At 43.1% G+C, this 13,491-nt stretch overlaps 2 protein-coding genes across 2 annotated transcripts in view; one reads left to right on the forward strand and one right to left on the reverse strand.

Moving 5' to 3' along the window:
* Positions 1 to 1,420: 1,420 nt before the first annotated feature.
* SNRPF (small nuclear ribonucleoprotein polypeptide F) lies at positions 1,421 to 4,523 on the forward strand. Its single transcript, XM_054028455.1, has 5 exons — positions 1,421 to 1,505; positions 1,664 to 1,789; positions 2,584 to 2,648; positions 3,505 to 3,571; positions 4,376 to 4,523. Exons 1-4 carry the CDS (start codon positions 1,503 to 1,505, stop codon positions 3,569 to 3,571), a joined length of 261 nt encoding a protein of 86 aa, XP_053884430.1. The 5' UTR covers positions 1,421 to 1,502; the 3' UTR covers positions 4,376 to 4,523.
* CCDC38 (coiled-coil domain containing 38) overlaps positions 3,572 to 13,491 on the reverse strand; it is a 54,244-nt gene continuing 44,324 nt past the window's right edge. The window contains exons 15-16 of the mRNA XM_054028469.1: positions 6,865 to 6,958; positions 3,572 to 4,435 (exon numbers count right to left, since the gene is read on the reverse strand). Coding sequence (XP_053884444.1) covers positions 4,325 to 4,435; positions 6,865 to 6,958 — 205 coding nt within the window. The 3' untranslated portion in view covers positions 3,572 to 4,324. The remainder of the gene's footprint in view (positions 4,436 to 6,864; positions 6,959 to 13,491) is intronic.

The raw sequence follows: 13,491 nt of genomic DNA on the forward strand, positions 1-13,491 counted from the left end.
TTAAAACTATACTGCAGCTTCCAATCATGCACTGGCAGGGACATAGACTAGATGAGCTAAGTGGTTTTTTCCAGTTTTAGTTTTGATAATTCCATGTCCATATTAATTAAAATATCCTACCCTATACACTACTCTTTTAAAAAGAAATCCAGTTCACTATGCTTTGCTCCACTTCAACATATTGCAAGAAACACGGAACTGGAAAAAGCTGGCTTTATATGAAAAGAGAGCATAACAGAGTTTCTTACCAGAAGGCTCCAACATATACCTCTAGACAGGCCTAATGCAGGCTAAGTACTGCCACCTTGTGGATAAATATATACACTCACACTACATTCATTTCTGGGAGGAGACTGAATCTGGTTTGCAGATTTGTAACCCTGTTGTTGCCAGTAAAAAGAACAGGAGTACTTGTGGCACCTTAGAGACTAACAAATTTATTTGAGCATAAGCTTTCATGGGCTACAGCCCACTTCATCGGATGCATAGAATGGAACATATGGTATGGAGATATATATACACATACAGAGAACATGAAAAGGTGGGAGTTGCCCTACCAACTTTAAGAGGCTAACTAATTAAGATGAGCAATGATTCCCAGGTTATTACAGAGACAATGGGGGCGAGGGAGTATCTTTTACTGCCTGGATCAACTTCAACTGGTGAATCGGATGTCTTCCAGAAAAATAAAAAATTAAGTTCTAAGAAGGTGGCAATGACCCCTTTAGCCCCAATCCTGCAATGAGCTTTTGTTTTTTAAAAACATTTTTTTACTCAAATTTAACAGGTTCATTCTCAGCTCAGGAATGAATTGATCATGTATTTAGAAATATTTGTAGGCCAAACGGCTGAGTAGTTTTCAAAAACGAAGAGAGCAAAATAAATTCCTTAAAGTTTGTGAGGCACTTGGCTGCTCTGGCCATGGGGGAACTGGAGACATAATGGGGCAGGGGGAAGTCTATGAATTAAATAATCAAATTCACAGCATTGCACGGCGCAGTTCTGCGCATGGGTCAGGCCAGGGCAAGTAGTTTGCAGGGAAAGGCCCTGACCCGGCAATGGGCTCCACGTGCTTTGGCTCCTCCCTGGGCCTTGGGGACAGTCTGTCTCCCCCGCCACCATCATAAAACCGCTAAGAAAGCGCAGGTTCAAATTCCAGCCTCCACACACACACACAGGATTACGGTACGGAACCAGCTGCTACAGGTCGCCCTAACGCAGGGGACAGGGCGTGGCCTTCGACGCTTCCGTCTCCATGAGAGCCGCGTCATCGCCTCCGGTCCATCCACTCAGCGCCCGGCTTTTCCGTTCGCGCGCTAGCCCCCGTACCCAATGGGACTCAGGCTTTCGTGGGCAGGGAAAAGGCGAAAGGTCAGGGCGCCCTCCCGGAAGTGGAGGCACGGACGTCACTTCCTGCTTTTCTTTTAGACTCCAGCGGGCACACGTGCGGCCCTGCGAGTAATTTTTGGTTTTACCGCTGCCTTGTGCCAGGCCGCGTTACCATGGTGAGGGGGGCGCTGCCGCGAGGGGGAGGGTTGGGGATGTCAACGGGGCCGCCCTGGGGCGGGGGAGGTGAGGGGTGGTAGGTAACGGGGTTGGGGGCTGTTCGGGAGCCGGGCCCCTCGCCCTGACCCCGCTGTTGTGGTGACGTTGCGCCCCGCAGAGCTTGCCCCTGAACCCCAAGCCCTTCCTGAACGGGCTGACGGGGAAGCCGGTGATGGTGAAGCTGAAGTGGGGGATGGAGTACAAGGGCTACCTGGTGTCTGTCGACGGCTACATGAACATGCAGGTCAGTGGGAGCCGGGACGCGGCCGCCCCCGGGAGGCCCCAAGGGCTGCGGGGTGGGGTGGGGGGCAGTTCAGGAGGGACTGGGGGCCCCAGAGCGGGTGGGGGGAGGGTCAAAGCTGGGTGTGTATCAGGGTTCAGAGGGGACCCAGAGGTGAGTGGGGGGTGTCTGTGTGTCATGGTTGTTCAGAGGTGATGGGGATCCCAAAGGTGGTGGGCGGGACAGGGTTATTCAGGGGAGCTCATAACGGGGGAGTGACTTGCCTGGTATCCAATAAGTCATCTGACAGGTAGGCAGGCAGCCCACTGCTCCTGCTCTTGCTTAGCCCTGTGCGGAGCTACCCACTCCTGCAGTGCAACGGAGCAGCAGCCTTGTCCAAGATGAAGGTAAGATTGGATTGAGAACTGATTAAAAAGGCTATACAAGAGCTGATTATTATTAGTAGTAGGAGTAATTACTGCTTTGATGCCTGATGGCAAACATATGTTTGTTTTTAATTTCCTCAAAAGTACACTTACAGGAAGTTTAAAAGCAATAGTTCTAAAGCAATAGACAATACTTGGCTATATATTACACGCTTCTGGTCAAATTCTTAAATGAAAAGTGAAACATAATAAGCTACATGCATAGTAAAATGAAGCACTCTAATGAGGTACAAGTTACTATTGAACAGACCCAGTCTCCAAAAGGGCCCATTAACCCTTGTAGAGTGACTTTAGCCTTACAATAGTTTACTGATTGCTGGCTGAGAATTTTCTTCAAACAGTTGTGCTAATATTTTCTTCCTTTTATAAAAGCTTGCAAACACAGAAGAATACATAGATGGTGCATTGTCAGGACACCTTGGTGAAGTTTTGATAAGGTAATTATCAAATTAGAGTATTTCATAAGCTACAAATGTATTATGTCTGCTATGTAAATGGACATAACTGTTCAACTCCTAATGCTCAGCCTATAACAATCTGAAAACTTGCAATGTTAAAGACATTAATTGTAGTATCCATTTCTATGCTAAACGGTTCCAGACAACACTTTGTTAATATCGTTTTTAGTGTAACCCTTTATTGGGGGAGGAGGAAAGTAACACTAAAATACACAAATGTTTCATAATTTCTACTTTTGTAATGATGTCTTTCATTAGTTTTTCTGGATTCTTACTGGATATGTATATGAATCTCTTGTCAATAGCTGAGGAAAATCTCATGCCTATTCAGGAAGTTAAATAGGCACTGAACAGCTTCACAGAAATGAAGGGTCTCTAAATAGGGAGAGGTATCAGCAGGTGGCAGAGACCTCAATATGTGTGTGTATGAGGGGGAGGAATTTCAACAGAGGACTAATAAACTATTACATATATATTAAGGCCCGGCTCCTGCAAACACTAATGTGCTTGAAGTTAAGCATGGGCATAAGTTTATAGGATATGGGCCTAAAAATAAATTAGTCCAGTGTACAGTGAATGTCATTCTTTTAGTAACTTATTTTCTCTGTCATAATGGACAGCTACAAAATGAACCATCTGAAAAGCCCTTAGACTGTGGGATCATCATCAATATATGTTAATTGGTTGGCCTGATAAACTTGATGTTTGGAGGTTTTTTAAGTAGTTGGTCCAAGTTGTATTTGGAAAACACGTAACTTAGTTAAAAGCTAGTGTTCATCTGGGGAAAATCAACAAAAACGTTTAAAATTAAGAGAACTTCTGGTTTTATTTACAGATGTAACAACGTCCTGTACATCAGAGGAGTAGAAGAAGAAGAAGAAGATGGAGAAATGAGAGAATAAGTTTGTATATTTCTGGAAAATAAAGATCAGTTTTTCACAACTTTTGTTAAGGAGTCAAGTTTTGCTGTACACATTTCTATAAAATTCATAACTATAAACCCATTTAATTTAAAGTCAAACTTTTTAAGGGTTGTTGCAAGATTAATGCTAGAGGAAATCTTTCAGTCTGAAACTGAAATAAGATTACATAGTTGATGGGATGAAATGACATTTAAAATACTAATATGTATTACTATTATTATTTATTCTATTCTTAAAGGTGAACTCTTGCATCTAAGTGGCTTCCCATGGTAAACTTTATCTTTAAAGTTGTGCATATCAACAGGATTGTGGCATATCATTTTATGTAACAAAGGGTGTCCTATCTCTTTCATTGCACTGCAGTCATATTATAGAGCAGCTCAAAAGTCCATGAGGATTTTTTTTACTGTTGCAAACAGTGGTCTTTCTAAGCTGACTACACTGGAGTGTACTGAAGGAATTGTGGGAATGGCATTTTTCTCTGCTGATAAGGGTAATAGGTGTAACAGAATGATTAGTGAAGACATTCTGGGCTTTTTCACATCTGATGTACAAAGTAGGTTTACTACTTACACTAAGGATCCCTGCATGTTAGAGATAACTCCTCTTTGTTTGTAAGTTCTGTTAAACTACAGTACAGAATATTAATCTTTTGCTCTTGATGAACTAAGTAGGAAGATAGACCTACAACACTGTAACACCACCTTTAAGAAGGTACAACTACTTTTAAACTCAAGTGAAAAATAATATGTCGTCTTGCATTTTTGTGTTGATCTCTTTCAGGCACACCTCCTCCCGTCTAATCTCTGGAGGCTGTGAGCGAAATACCAGTTTTCTTCCCATCTGAAATGTTGGAAAAGGAAAATGTTGAACACAAACGTATACATCTATGGAGACTCATATTTTTATCATAAATTCTATTAATAGACTATATAGGGCTGCATTGTGAAATACTTCCACAGCTTCGTGTTGGGTGTGGAGTTGCATTATGCCCCAATGATTCCAAGAATCATTTTGCCCTGAAGTAGTCAAAGCCTCCTGAAGTTTGGCTGCTGTATTACCTATAGAGAAAATATGGCCTCAGTGGCTGGATGGTGACACAATGGAGATAATCCTCAGCTTTTGTACATTTGCATAGTTCCATTGAAGTCAATGGAGCTATGACAATTTACAGCAGGTGAGGTTCTCTCCCTAGGTTTCCTGACTATGCATAGGTCTGGCACAGCATAGCCTTAGTCTGGTTTATAATATGCAGATTCTTGCTTAAGAATATAACTAGACTTAAAAATTTAAAAAGAATAAAACTGTTGATGGTTGGGGTTTCGTTTATTTAAAAAAAAAAAAAAAAAGTCCTCAGCCCAGATGCACATCTGGGCTGAAGTTCACAGCTGCTTTGCTGTTACCACAGCTAAAGACCATAACCCTTCTGAGGCTGTGATGGCACATTACATCTAAGAGTGTAAACCCCTATGGATTTAGTTCAGAATCGCAAAGTACAAACCAGAACTAAACTGCTGGGGGTGTTAGTGGAGTATGAACAAGAATTAGTAGAGGAGAGAAGGGTCTGTGAATGCACAGACTGTCAGAAACTGGAGCACATAACAAGCTATAAGCACCAGCTAGTTGCACGGGAATGAGAATCTTGAGTGGCTTAGTGCTGGGATGGCTCCTTCCCGTGGCACTTACTACCTTATCTTTGATAGGGCAGTATGCTGCCTCTTATTCTACCATTTACATATGCATTAATGATCATTTCCTAGCATGGGTCCCAGCCTGAGGCTATGGAAAGGCTTCCTTTCCCCACTCTGGAAGAATCGCCTCCCAATTCTAGTTTGTTAGCAGGCCTGACAGTACTGCTGTTACCAAGATTAGAGATCGAGAACAGAGAGAAATTGGAAACTACCACCGTCACTTTTCAAAACTTGTATTAATCTACACTCTAAAAGACTAAAAACACCCAGCTTTAACTATCATATGTCTGAAAGTTTTACCTACTTTTATTATATGCCACCTAAAACAACTCACTGAAACATTAGAAATTACCTGTTCTTCAGTTTACTCTAATAACTTGCACTGCTTCTGTCATAATCAATTAAGGCTGGATCTTACCAACACACACATGCATCATTTTACCTGTGGGTGTTACCCATGTACACAAGCATTTGCAGTACCTTAGTTTGCCCGTGAAACTCATTTTTCAAAATAGAAAAACATGCCTGCAATACCCCAGCATAAGTCGAGCACTCACAGCTATTACATCTGCCTAATTTAAAAAACAAGACTATGCTTCAAATTGTGTCCCTCTGAGGTTGAGATAAAATCAGACAATCTGGAAACTGCCCAGGTTTTTACATACTAATAGAGGGTCACATTAAATTCTCACACAACCCTGACAATGGGACACTGTAAAACAAAGTGAAAATTAATTACTTATATAATCTTAGATGTGTAATTAGTGTTACTGCATTTGCTTCATTATATAATTAAGATGTATCTTAATATATACAGTCAGGGAAGAAATAAGGTTGGGGTGATAATGTTCACTCAGTTTTCTGATTTTACACTGTTTTTTGACTGTAAATGACCAGATGCACAACTCATTCTACATTTACAGGCCTACTCAGTTTGAGTAATGATGCTAGCAGAATGCAGAGTAGTACTAGCATCCAGAAACTATTAACAAGATAGTATTGTACATTTTATATATTGCAGTTGAGGCCATGGAAACAGTTCAAGTATCACCCTCTTGAAATGTGAATTCTCTCCTGATTTCTAACTGCTAATGATGTGACCTCTTAATTAAATAAAAGACCTTGAACTGGATTATACCTTAAATTTCCCTCAACCACTTTCAAATACTATTTTACTGAAATATTCAATTAGTTACTATTCAAAATAAGGGCTAGATATTTTCAGTTAATCCACTAATTGGCTGCTTGCATATTTTAGTGCTTTATAATTGAGTTTTCACCAAATACTAGTTAGCGCTTATTCAAAAAGGCCTGTCTGATGTCAAATAAAAAATGACAGTGGATTAACTATTTTTAGTGATCTACTACTACTGCAAATTTTGTAAATTTATTTAAGAATAGGCTAATGATCAGTGGTGTTTTATGTTTTAGTCATAACTACATGCAAATATCTCTCCTGCATAGGAAAAGTAAAGCTAATCCTAATATTTAACTTTAAAAGTGCTATAAAGGGACAGGATTTTTATTAAGAAAAATACACATGGTCTCAGACTTTTCAGAAAAAATAAACTAAATGCAAACCTTCTTCTTTGGTGCTGCAGTTGCTCTTTTCAGAGAACACTGCAGTCGTTCTTCCTGAAGTTTTGTTTCTTGTTTCTTTTTTTCTTCACGTAACCTGCAATGGCGAAAAATGAAATTTGCTAGTGACTCATAAGGTATTAATAGGAACAAAAAGGTCTGAAACTGTAACACAAACTCTTTTTGCTTCTTTAAATTTAATTTTGGAGGCAACAAACAGTAGTTAATTATCTTGGTTCAAGGAAGGTGTTTTCCTGAACTACCAGCAAAATGACTAAGGAGAATGAAGTGGGGCAGGCTTGCAGATTAGAATTTTTTTAAAATAATCTGGGATCCGATATAGCTTCTTGTTTTTTTACTAGAGTAATATTACTGTTTCAGATACCACATGGGATTAGCTGTCCAGGAATTTCATGGAAGCAAAGCTTATTTCTTATAAAAGGGCATCATGTCTAACTTGCAGAGCAGCGGAGAAGCAAAGGGTACCATGATGTTATTTCCACATAAGGCAGTCGTTGCCTTTAAAATTTTTTTTCTCTTTAAGACTTTTTTTTTTTTTTTAAACCATACCCTCTTGTGCTGTGATTACATCATCTCTCACAAGCTATGTGATGTTGGTCCTAATCAGCACTCAGATGGGACACTTCTAAACAACAACTGCATGACATAGAAAGTGTTTTGACAGGATGAGACACTCCTCTCTCTCCATCTAAATTGAACTAATGCCACAGACTGGTGAGAAGGGGTATTGTGCTGCTGGAATTGCTGCTTTTGGAGACATAATGCATGACCACAATCCGTGAGGACCTTAACATTCTCATGGGACTTTTTTGCAAAACAGAAATTAGCCAAACACTGACCTGTCCAAATCCGAGCATGGGTAATCACACTGACATTTCAAAAGGAACTTAAGTATTGCACTGTTCGATAGCTGCCATATTCTACCCCAGAAATGACTATACATGTGTATAACTAATAGGTTCCAAATACTTTAGGAACTATTGCTGAAATCATTTTATCCGCTTCTAGGATGGAACATGGTCACAGTTTCACAGGGCACAGTGACATTATTTAGGTTAGAACAGGAAGCAAATACTAACATATCCTCTTGAAACTGCAAGGTATGTCGGAAGGGGATGGGAAGGCAGGAGGCAGATACAATATAGTTACCCAAATTGGGCTTTGGTCAGAACTAGCTAACTTTCTTTCATCTCTTCAAAAAGGGCTACAAAATCTTAATGCGTGTGCTCAGGTGTGGGGTTTTATGTCTTCTCCGAAAGATGGCACATCCATCCAAAAGTACAATCTGTCCCTTCACATCATGCTGGGGTATTAGTTTAGTAATGACTCAGAATAAAGAATGGCCTTCCAGCTACATTACTCTCCTTTTTTTTCCAGGCATACTCTTTTGATGTTGTGCGCTTTATTTATTCTTTTCTGTGGTGGGTGTACAGTAGACTGCAAACTGTAACTTACCAAATGTACGATATTAGGAGAAAACAGGCTTTACAAAATTCTGGTCACTAATGTAGCTAATGCACAAAAAGTTTTGTATACAGTACTATTTAAGTATCTCATATGCTGATAAATCCCATAAGGGGGCAGTACAGTACAACTATTCACTATATTAGACATCACACCATACTGTTAATGCAAAAGTGTCACTTAAAAACAAAATGGTGACTTTGCAACAATGTAGTGGAATCCTTAATTATTGCTAAAACAAACAAACCCATGAACTCAAGTTTACTCACTTCACAACAGGCTGCCATGTAGAGAATCAAAGCTCTAGCCCCACATTTAAGCTCTGATCCTGCAAACCCCTATGCATGTCCTATGAAGTTCTTAAATTACCAGGAATGATCATGCAACCTCTCTCCTCAAAAGAGCAAAACAACTTTTGAAAGAATTGAAACCACTCGAAAAAATTATCACAGTAAGAAAATGAGCTACTGGAGGTAAACTACCTGCATTATATCAGATACATTTGTTCTGAACTTTCATACAAATCTCCTTAAATTTGTAATAATTTTTTGGTGACCAAACGTGGTTGTCAAGGCAGGAACATAATATGCCTGCCAGGTCTTTTATCTCTGTTTTTGCTGGGTAATTTAACACAAGGACAAAGCTCGCTGTAACTGCCTTGACATTTATTTAACTTTGGAATTCAGCTAAAACAGATGCCAGTTTCTTTTCCCAGATAGCTACTGCCTTATGGCATCTTGTGGTGTCACACAATAGCAGTAGCTTTATTGTCATATTATCTATGCTCCCACACCCCAAGTCAATGCAATTAGCACTGCTGTGATTGCTACACAAACACTATGTCTTGTTCTGGTGTCCACATTTGAAGAAGGATGTTGAAAAATTGGAGAAGGCTCAGAGAAGAGCCCTGAGAATGCTTAAAGGATTAAAAATCATGCCTTACATTACAGAAATAGACTCAAGGAACTCAATCTATTTAGCTTAGAAGGTTAAGGGGTGATTTGATTACAATCTATATGTATCTGAATGGAAAACAAATAGTTAATAATGGGCTCTTCAGTCTAGCAGAGAAAGGTATAACATGATCCAAGGGCTGGAAGTTGAAGCTAGACAAATGCAGACTGGAAATAAGATGTGCATTTTTAACAATGAGATTTACCATTGGAACAACTTACCAAGGGGTCATGGTGGAGTCTCTCACTGATCATTTTAAAATCAAGATTGGATGTTTTTCTAAAAGATCTGCTCTAGGAATTATTTTGGGGAAGATCTATGGCCTGTGTCATAGGAGGTCAGACTAGATTATGACAATGGTCCCTTCCGGGCTTGAAATCTATGTAGCTAGTTTCTCAACAAAATGGGACTACTCGTGTGTGTGTTGGCAGAATCAGCAGGGTCTTAGTCCCTTGCTTCTGTGAAAGTAATACAGCAAAGGTAACATGCTCAGCCCCTCTCATCAGGAAAAGAATCTCTGCCTTTCAAAGTCAGTTCTCCTGCTGATTCATGGCAAGGAGCATATCTCCTCTGAATCCCTTCCTCTTGGGCTGAGAGGTCTGATGCATGCTAAAGGTAGAAATAGCATTTGTCTTCTGCTAGAAGAAAATTTAGTGCACCAGGGACTCTATGGCAGTGTAGAACAAGTGGGAGCGTTGGGACTTGAAGGACACTTCCAGCTGCAAAGAAAAATCTGCTGTTATTTGGAAAAGCCAAACTGTGTTTTGATGTGTGATGTTTTGAACATGGTTGACACTCCCTAATTTTAAATGGGCTGTTGGTGTTCCAGAATAGACATCCGGTGCCAGACAGCTGGGGAGTAGCCGTATCTCCGCTTTGTTGTTTTTGTAATAGATCATCTAAAAGCAACTCATAGTCCTGAAACATTTAAATGTGACCTTGTTTCAACAGATACATCTGGTGTATTGACAGAAAATAAAAACCTTTTAGCTACTTGTATTTTTATTGTAATATTCATACAAAAATGTCAACTATGATATTCCAATATACCACAGTATAAATATTTAACTCATGATTTCACTTCCCTAACATAAAACAAAAGCATTTTTATCATATAACAAAAAAAGTGTAGATCTGTTACTGCACCAAAAGTAGAAAAAATAATTCCAGAAATGCTTAGAACATAAAAATATAATTGGGGCCTTTTATGAGATCAGTGTTGTATTAAAATAAATATTTCTGAGGGGCTTTGTACATTAAACGATTTATTTTATGGTTTTTAAAAAACACACGTGTGATATCACATTAAATGAACTGTTTTTCTGACCTGTGGTAAACTCAGCTTTGAAATATAGAAGGCAGCATTTGGCAAGATGTTTCCTCCCCTGAGAACTCCAACTCGATACTATCTCACTGGCATTATTAGCATATCACACGCTGTCCCCCTAACTCTATTAGTTTAAAAAACAAGTAACAGGAAAAACAGGAAGAAAAAATTGCCCAATCCATTTGTTTCCATTGGCGCATAGCTGTACAAATATAATACCTCCAGATAACTAATAGCAGGCTATTGAGGACCAACCAGGCACTCCCACGTACAATGGGGCAAAAAGTTGAACTATAGTGCATTGTTAACGACTATAACCTGATGGTGTTCCTCTGTTACATGATCACTATAACACATGGGTTAGGGTCTGCTCCCTACTCTGATTGACTTCAATGGAGCAGGATCAAGCCCTTAGTGACTTAGTGACTTCCCTGGTTGTTTCTCTCTATTGTTCTAGAACTAGGTTGCCCATCAAGTCATACATTTTTGTCCATTTAAAAACATCTCAGTTTGCTAAACCCAATAGATTACACATCCACTGGTTGACATTAGACACCATACAAGTCCTTCATATCCCATGATCAGAGGTGGATTAAGGTTTCTGGGGGCCCTGGGCCAGAGCAAGTGTGGGGCCCCTCCCCACCTCTTCTGTCTGTGGTCCTGCCCCTGTTCTGCCCCTTCTGCCTGTGGCCCCACCCACAGCCCCACCCCTTTCTGACTTCTCCCCGGGACCCAGCCCCTGTTTCACCCAGGGCCTCTCTCCCATTCCACCCATCCCACAACCTGTTTGCTCTTTTCTGCCCTCCCACCACTGCACCCCAAGACCGGAGAAACTCTGTCCTCATGCCATGGCCCCAGGGCCATAGCAGGGAGTGAGAGCCCCTCCAGTCCCAGGGCCGCAGCAGGGGTGCAGGTGCTGGGGCGTCCCCTGCCACCCTCCACACTTCTGCAGGGGACCAGGGTTGGGGCACTGGGGCTTCTCCTGCCCCGCCCACCTGGCGCTTTTGCCAGAGAGTGGGTTCGGGCACGGGGGCTTCGCTTGCTACCCTGCGGCTTCTGCCGGGGAGGTCAGGGGGGCTTCCCCTGCCCCATCCACAGGCAGCAGAAGCAGGGAGGGCCCTAGTTGGCTGGGGCCCCTGGGCCCAGGCCCTGTGGCTAATCTGCCACTGCCCATGCTGTGCTTCTCAGAATGTTGGCTTTATTTATGTCTGAAGGTGCTGTCATCTGCCTTGTGCTTAGGGTGGCACTTTCCAAGGGGCAGCACTCCGGCTCCTTTTTTTTTTTTCCCGCTTGGGTGCGGGGAGGGCCGCAGGAAGTAACCCGGGGGGGGGGATAGAGGAACCGCCTCCCCCCCAGCTCACCTCCGCTCCACTGCCGCCTGCTCCCCCGAGCGCGCAGCCACTCCGCTTCTCCCCCCTCCCTCCCAGGCTTACCGCGTGAATCAGCTGTTTTGCAGCAAGCCTGGGAGGGAGGGGTAGGAGGGGAAATGCGGCGTTCCCAGGGGAGGAGGCAGGGCCTGCCATTTGGGGAAGGGGTTGGAATGGGGGGGGGGGGGGGGGCGCACGGGAAATTTTTTTTGCTTGGGGCGGCAAAAAACTTGGAGCCCTGAGCAGGAAGGACTGAAGGGAGCAGCCAGAGAGAGCTGGAGGAGGAAATCGGAACATTTATTCCTATTATGTAAAGGAGAACTAAGGATGAATCAACTGAGAACTTACAATTTGGCATAATATGATGCTCCTAATAGGATGAAGTTCCTATTTAAAAGGGGGGGAGACTGGAAAACAGATTGTGACTCTCAGAATCACAATCTGCTTCCCAGGCTGCTTCATGGGCAGCAAAACAATAACCTTTACCTAGCATCTTTCCTCCAGCATGCCAGTGTAGCTATCCTAGCCAGTGCCTTGAGAGATGACGGGTGGGACTGAGCCCACTCCTCACCCACCTGCATGGGGGTGGGATATAGCAGCTCTGCAGAGACTGTCCTCTTCTCCATGCTGCAATCTGGGAGCAAGCACCAGAGACAGAGGCCTGGTCTATACTAGAAAACTAGTTGGGTTTAACTACATCAGTCAGGGGTGTGAAAATTCCACACCCCCTGAGCGGCGTAGTTAAGCCGACCTAATTCTCCATGTAGACAGCACTAGGTAGACAAAAGAATTCTTCCATCAAGCTAGCTACCCCCTCTCGGGGAGGAGGAATACCTATGCTGACAGAAGGAGCCCTCCTGTCTGTGTAGGTAGTGTCTACACTGAAACGCTACAGTGCCATCTTATGCCCCCTTGCAGCACCAGGCAAGAGAGGCCACGATTTCGAACTACAGAAGCCATAGGCACCGACTACCTGGGTGCGCTGGAGCACCCATGGGGAAAAAAATGGAGGGTGCTAAGCACTCACTGGCAGCCCCCCATCCAGCGCCGTATTATTGCCTAGGCCGACAAGGCCTAGGCCTAGGGCAGCAAATTTTCAGGGGTGGAAGCTCCCTTCCGCGCCTCGCCCCTCTGCTCCAGCTCAACTCCGCCTCCTCTGCAAGTACGCCGCGGTGTCCTGTTTCTCTCCCCTCCCAGTGCCTGCGCCGCGAAACAGCTGTTTCACAGGGCAGGGAGGGAGGGGGTAGGAGGGGGAACGCCACGCGCTGGGGGAAGAGGTGGGGCCAGGGGCGGGGATTTGGGGAAGGGATCCAATAGGGGAAGGGAGGGGACGGAGTTGGGGTGGGGACTTTGGGGAGGGGGTTGGAATGGGGGCGGGAAAAGGGCGGAGTCGGGGCGGGGCCAGGGCGGCAATTATTTCCTGGCCTAGGGGCGGCAAAATTATTAATCCGCCACTGCCCCCATCAGCTCTCCCTCCCCCTAGTGTTTGCCTCCCAC

This window comes from Malaclemys terrapin, chromosome 1 (genome assembly GCF_027887155.1).
Source record: "Malaclemys terrapin pileata isolate rMalTer1 chromosome 1, rMalTer1.hap1, whole genome shotgun sequence".
NCBI classification, from domain to species: Eukaryota; Metazoa; Chordata; order Testudines; family Emydidae; genus Malaclemys; species Malaclemys terrapin.

What these genes read in the sequence shown, in the direction of transcription:
- SNRPF (XM_054028455.1), top strand. An exon ending in ACGGCTACATGAACATGCAG is followed by an intron (nt 1,790 to 2,583) that starts GTCAGTGGGAGC and finishes CTTTTATAAAAG; the next exon opens with CTTGCAAACACAGAAGAATA. An exon ending in CTTGGTGAAGTTTTGATAAG is followed by an intron (nt 2,649 to 3,504) that starts GTAATTATCAAA and finishes TTTTATTTACAG; the next exon opens with ATGTAACAACGTCCTGTACA.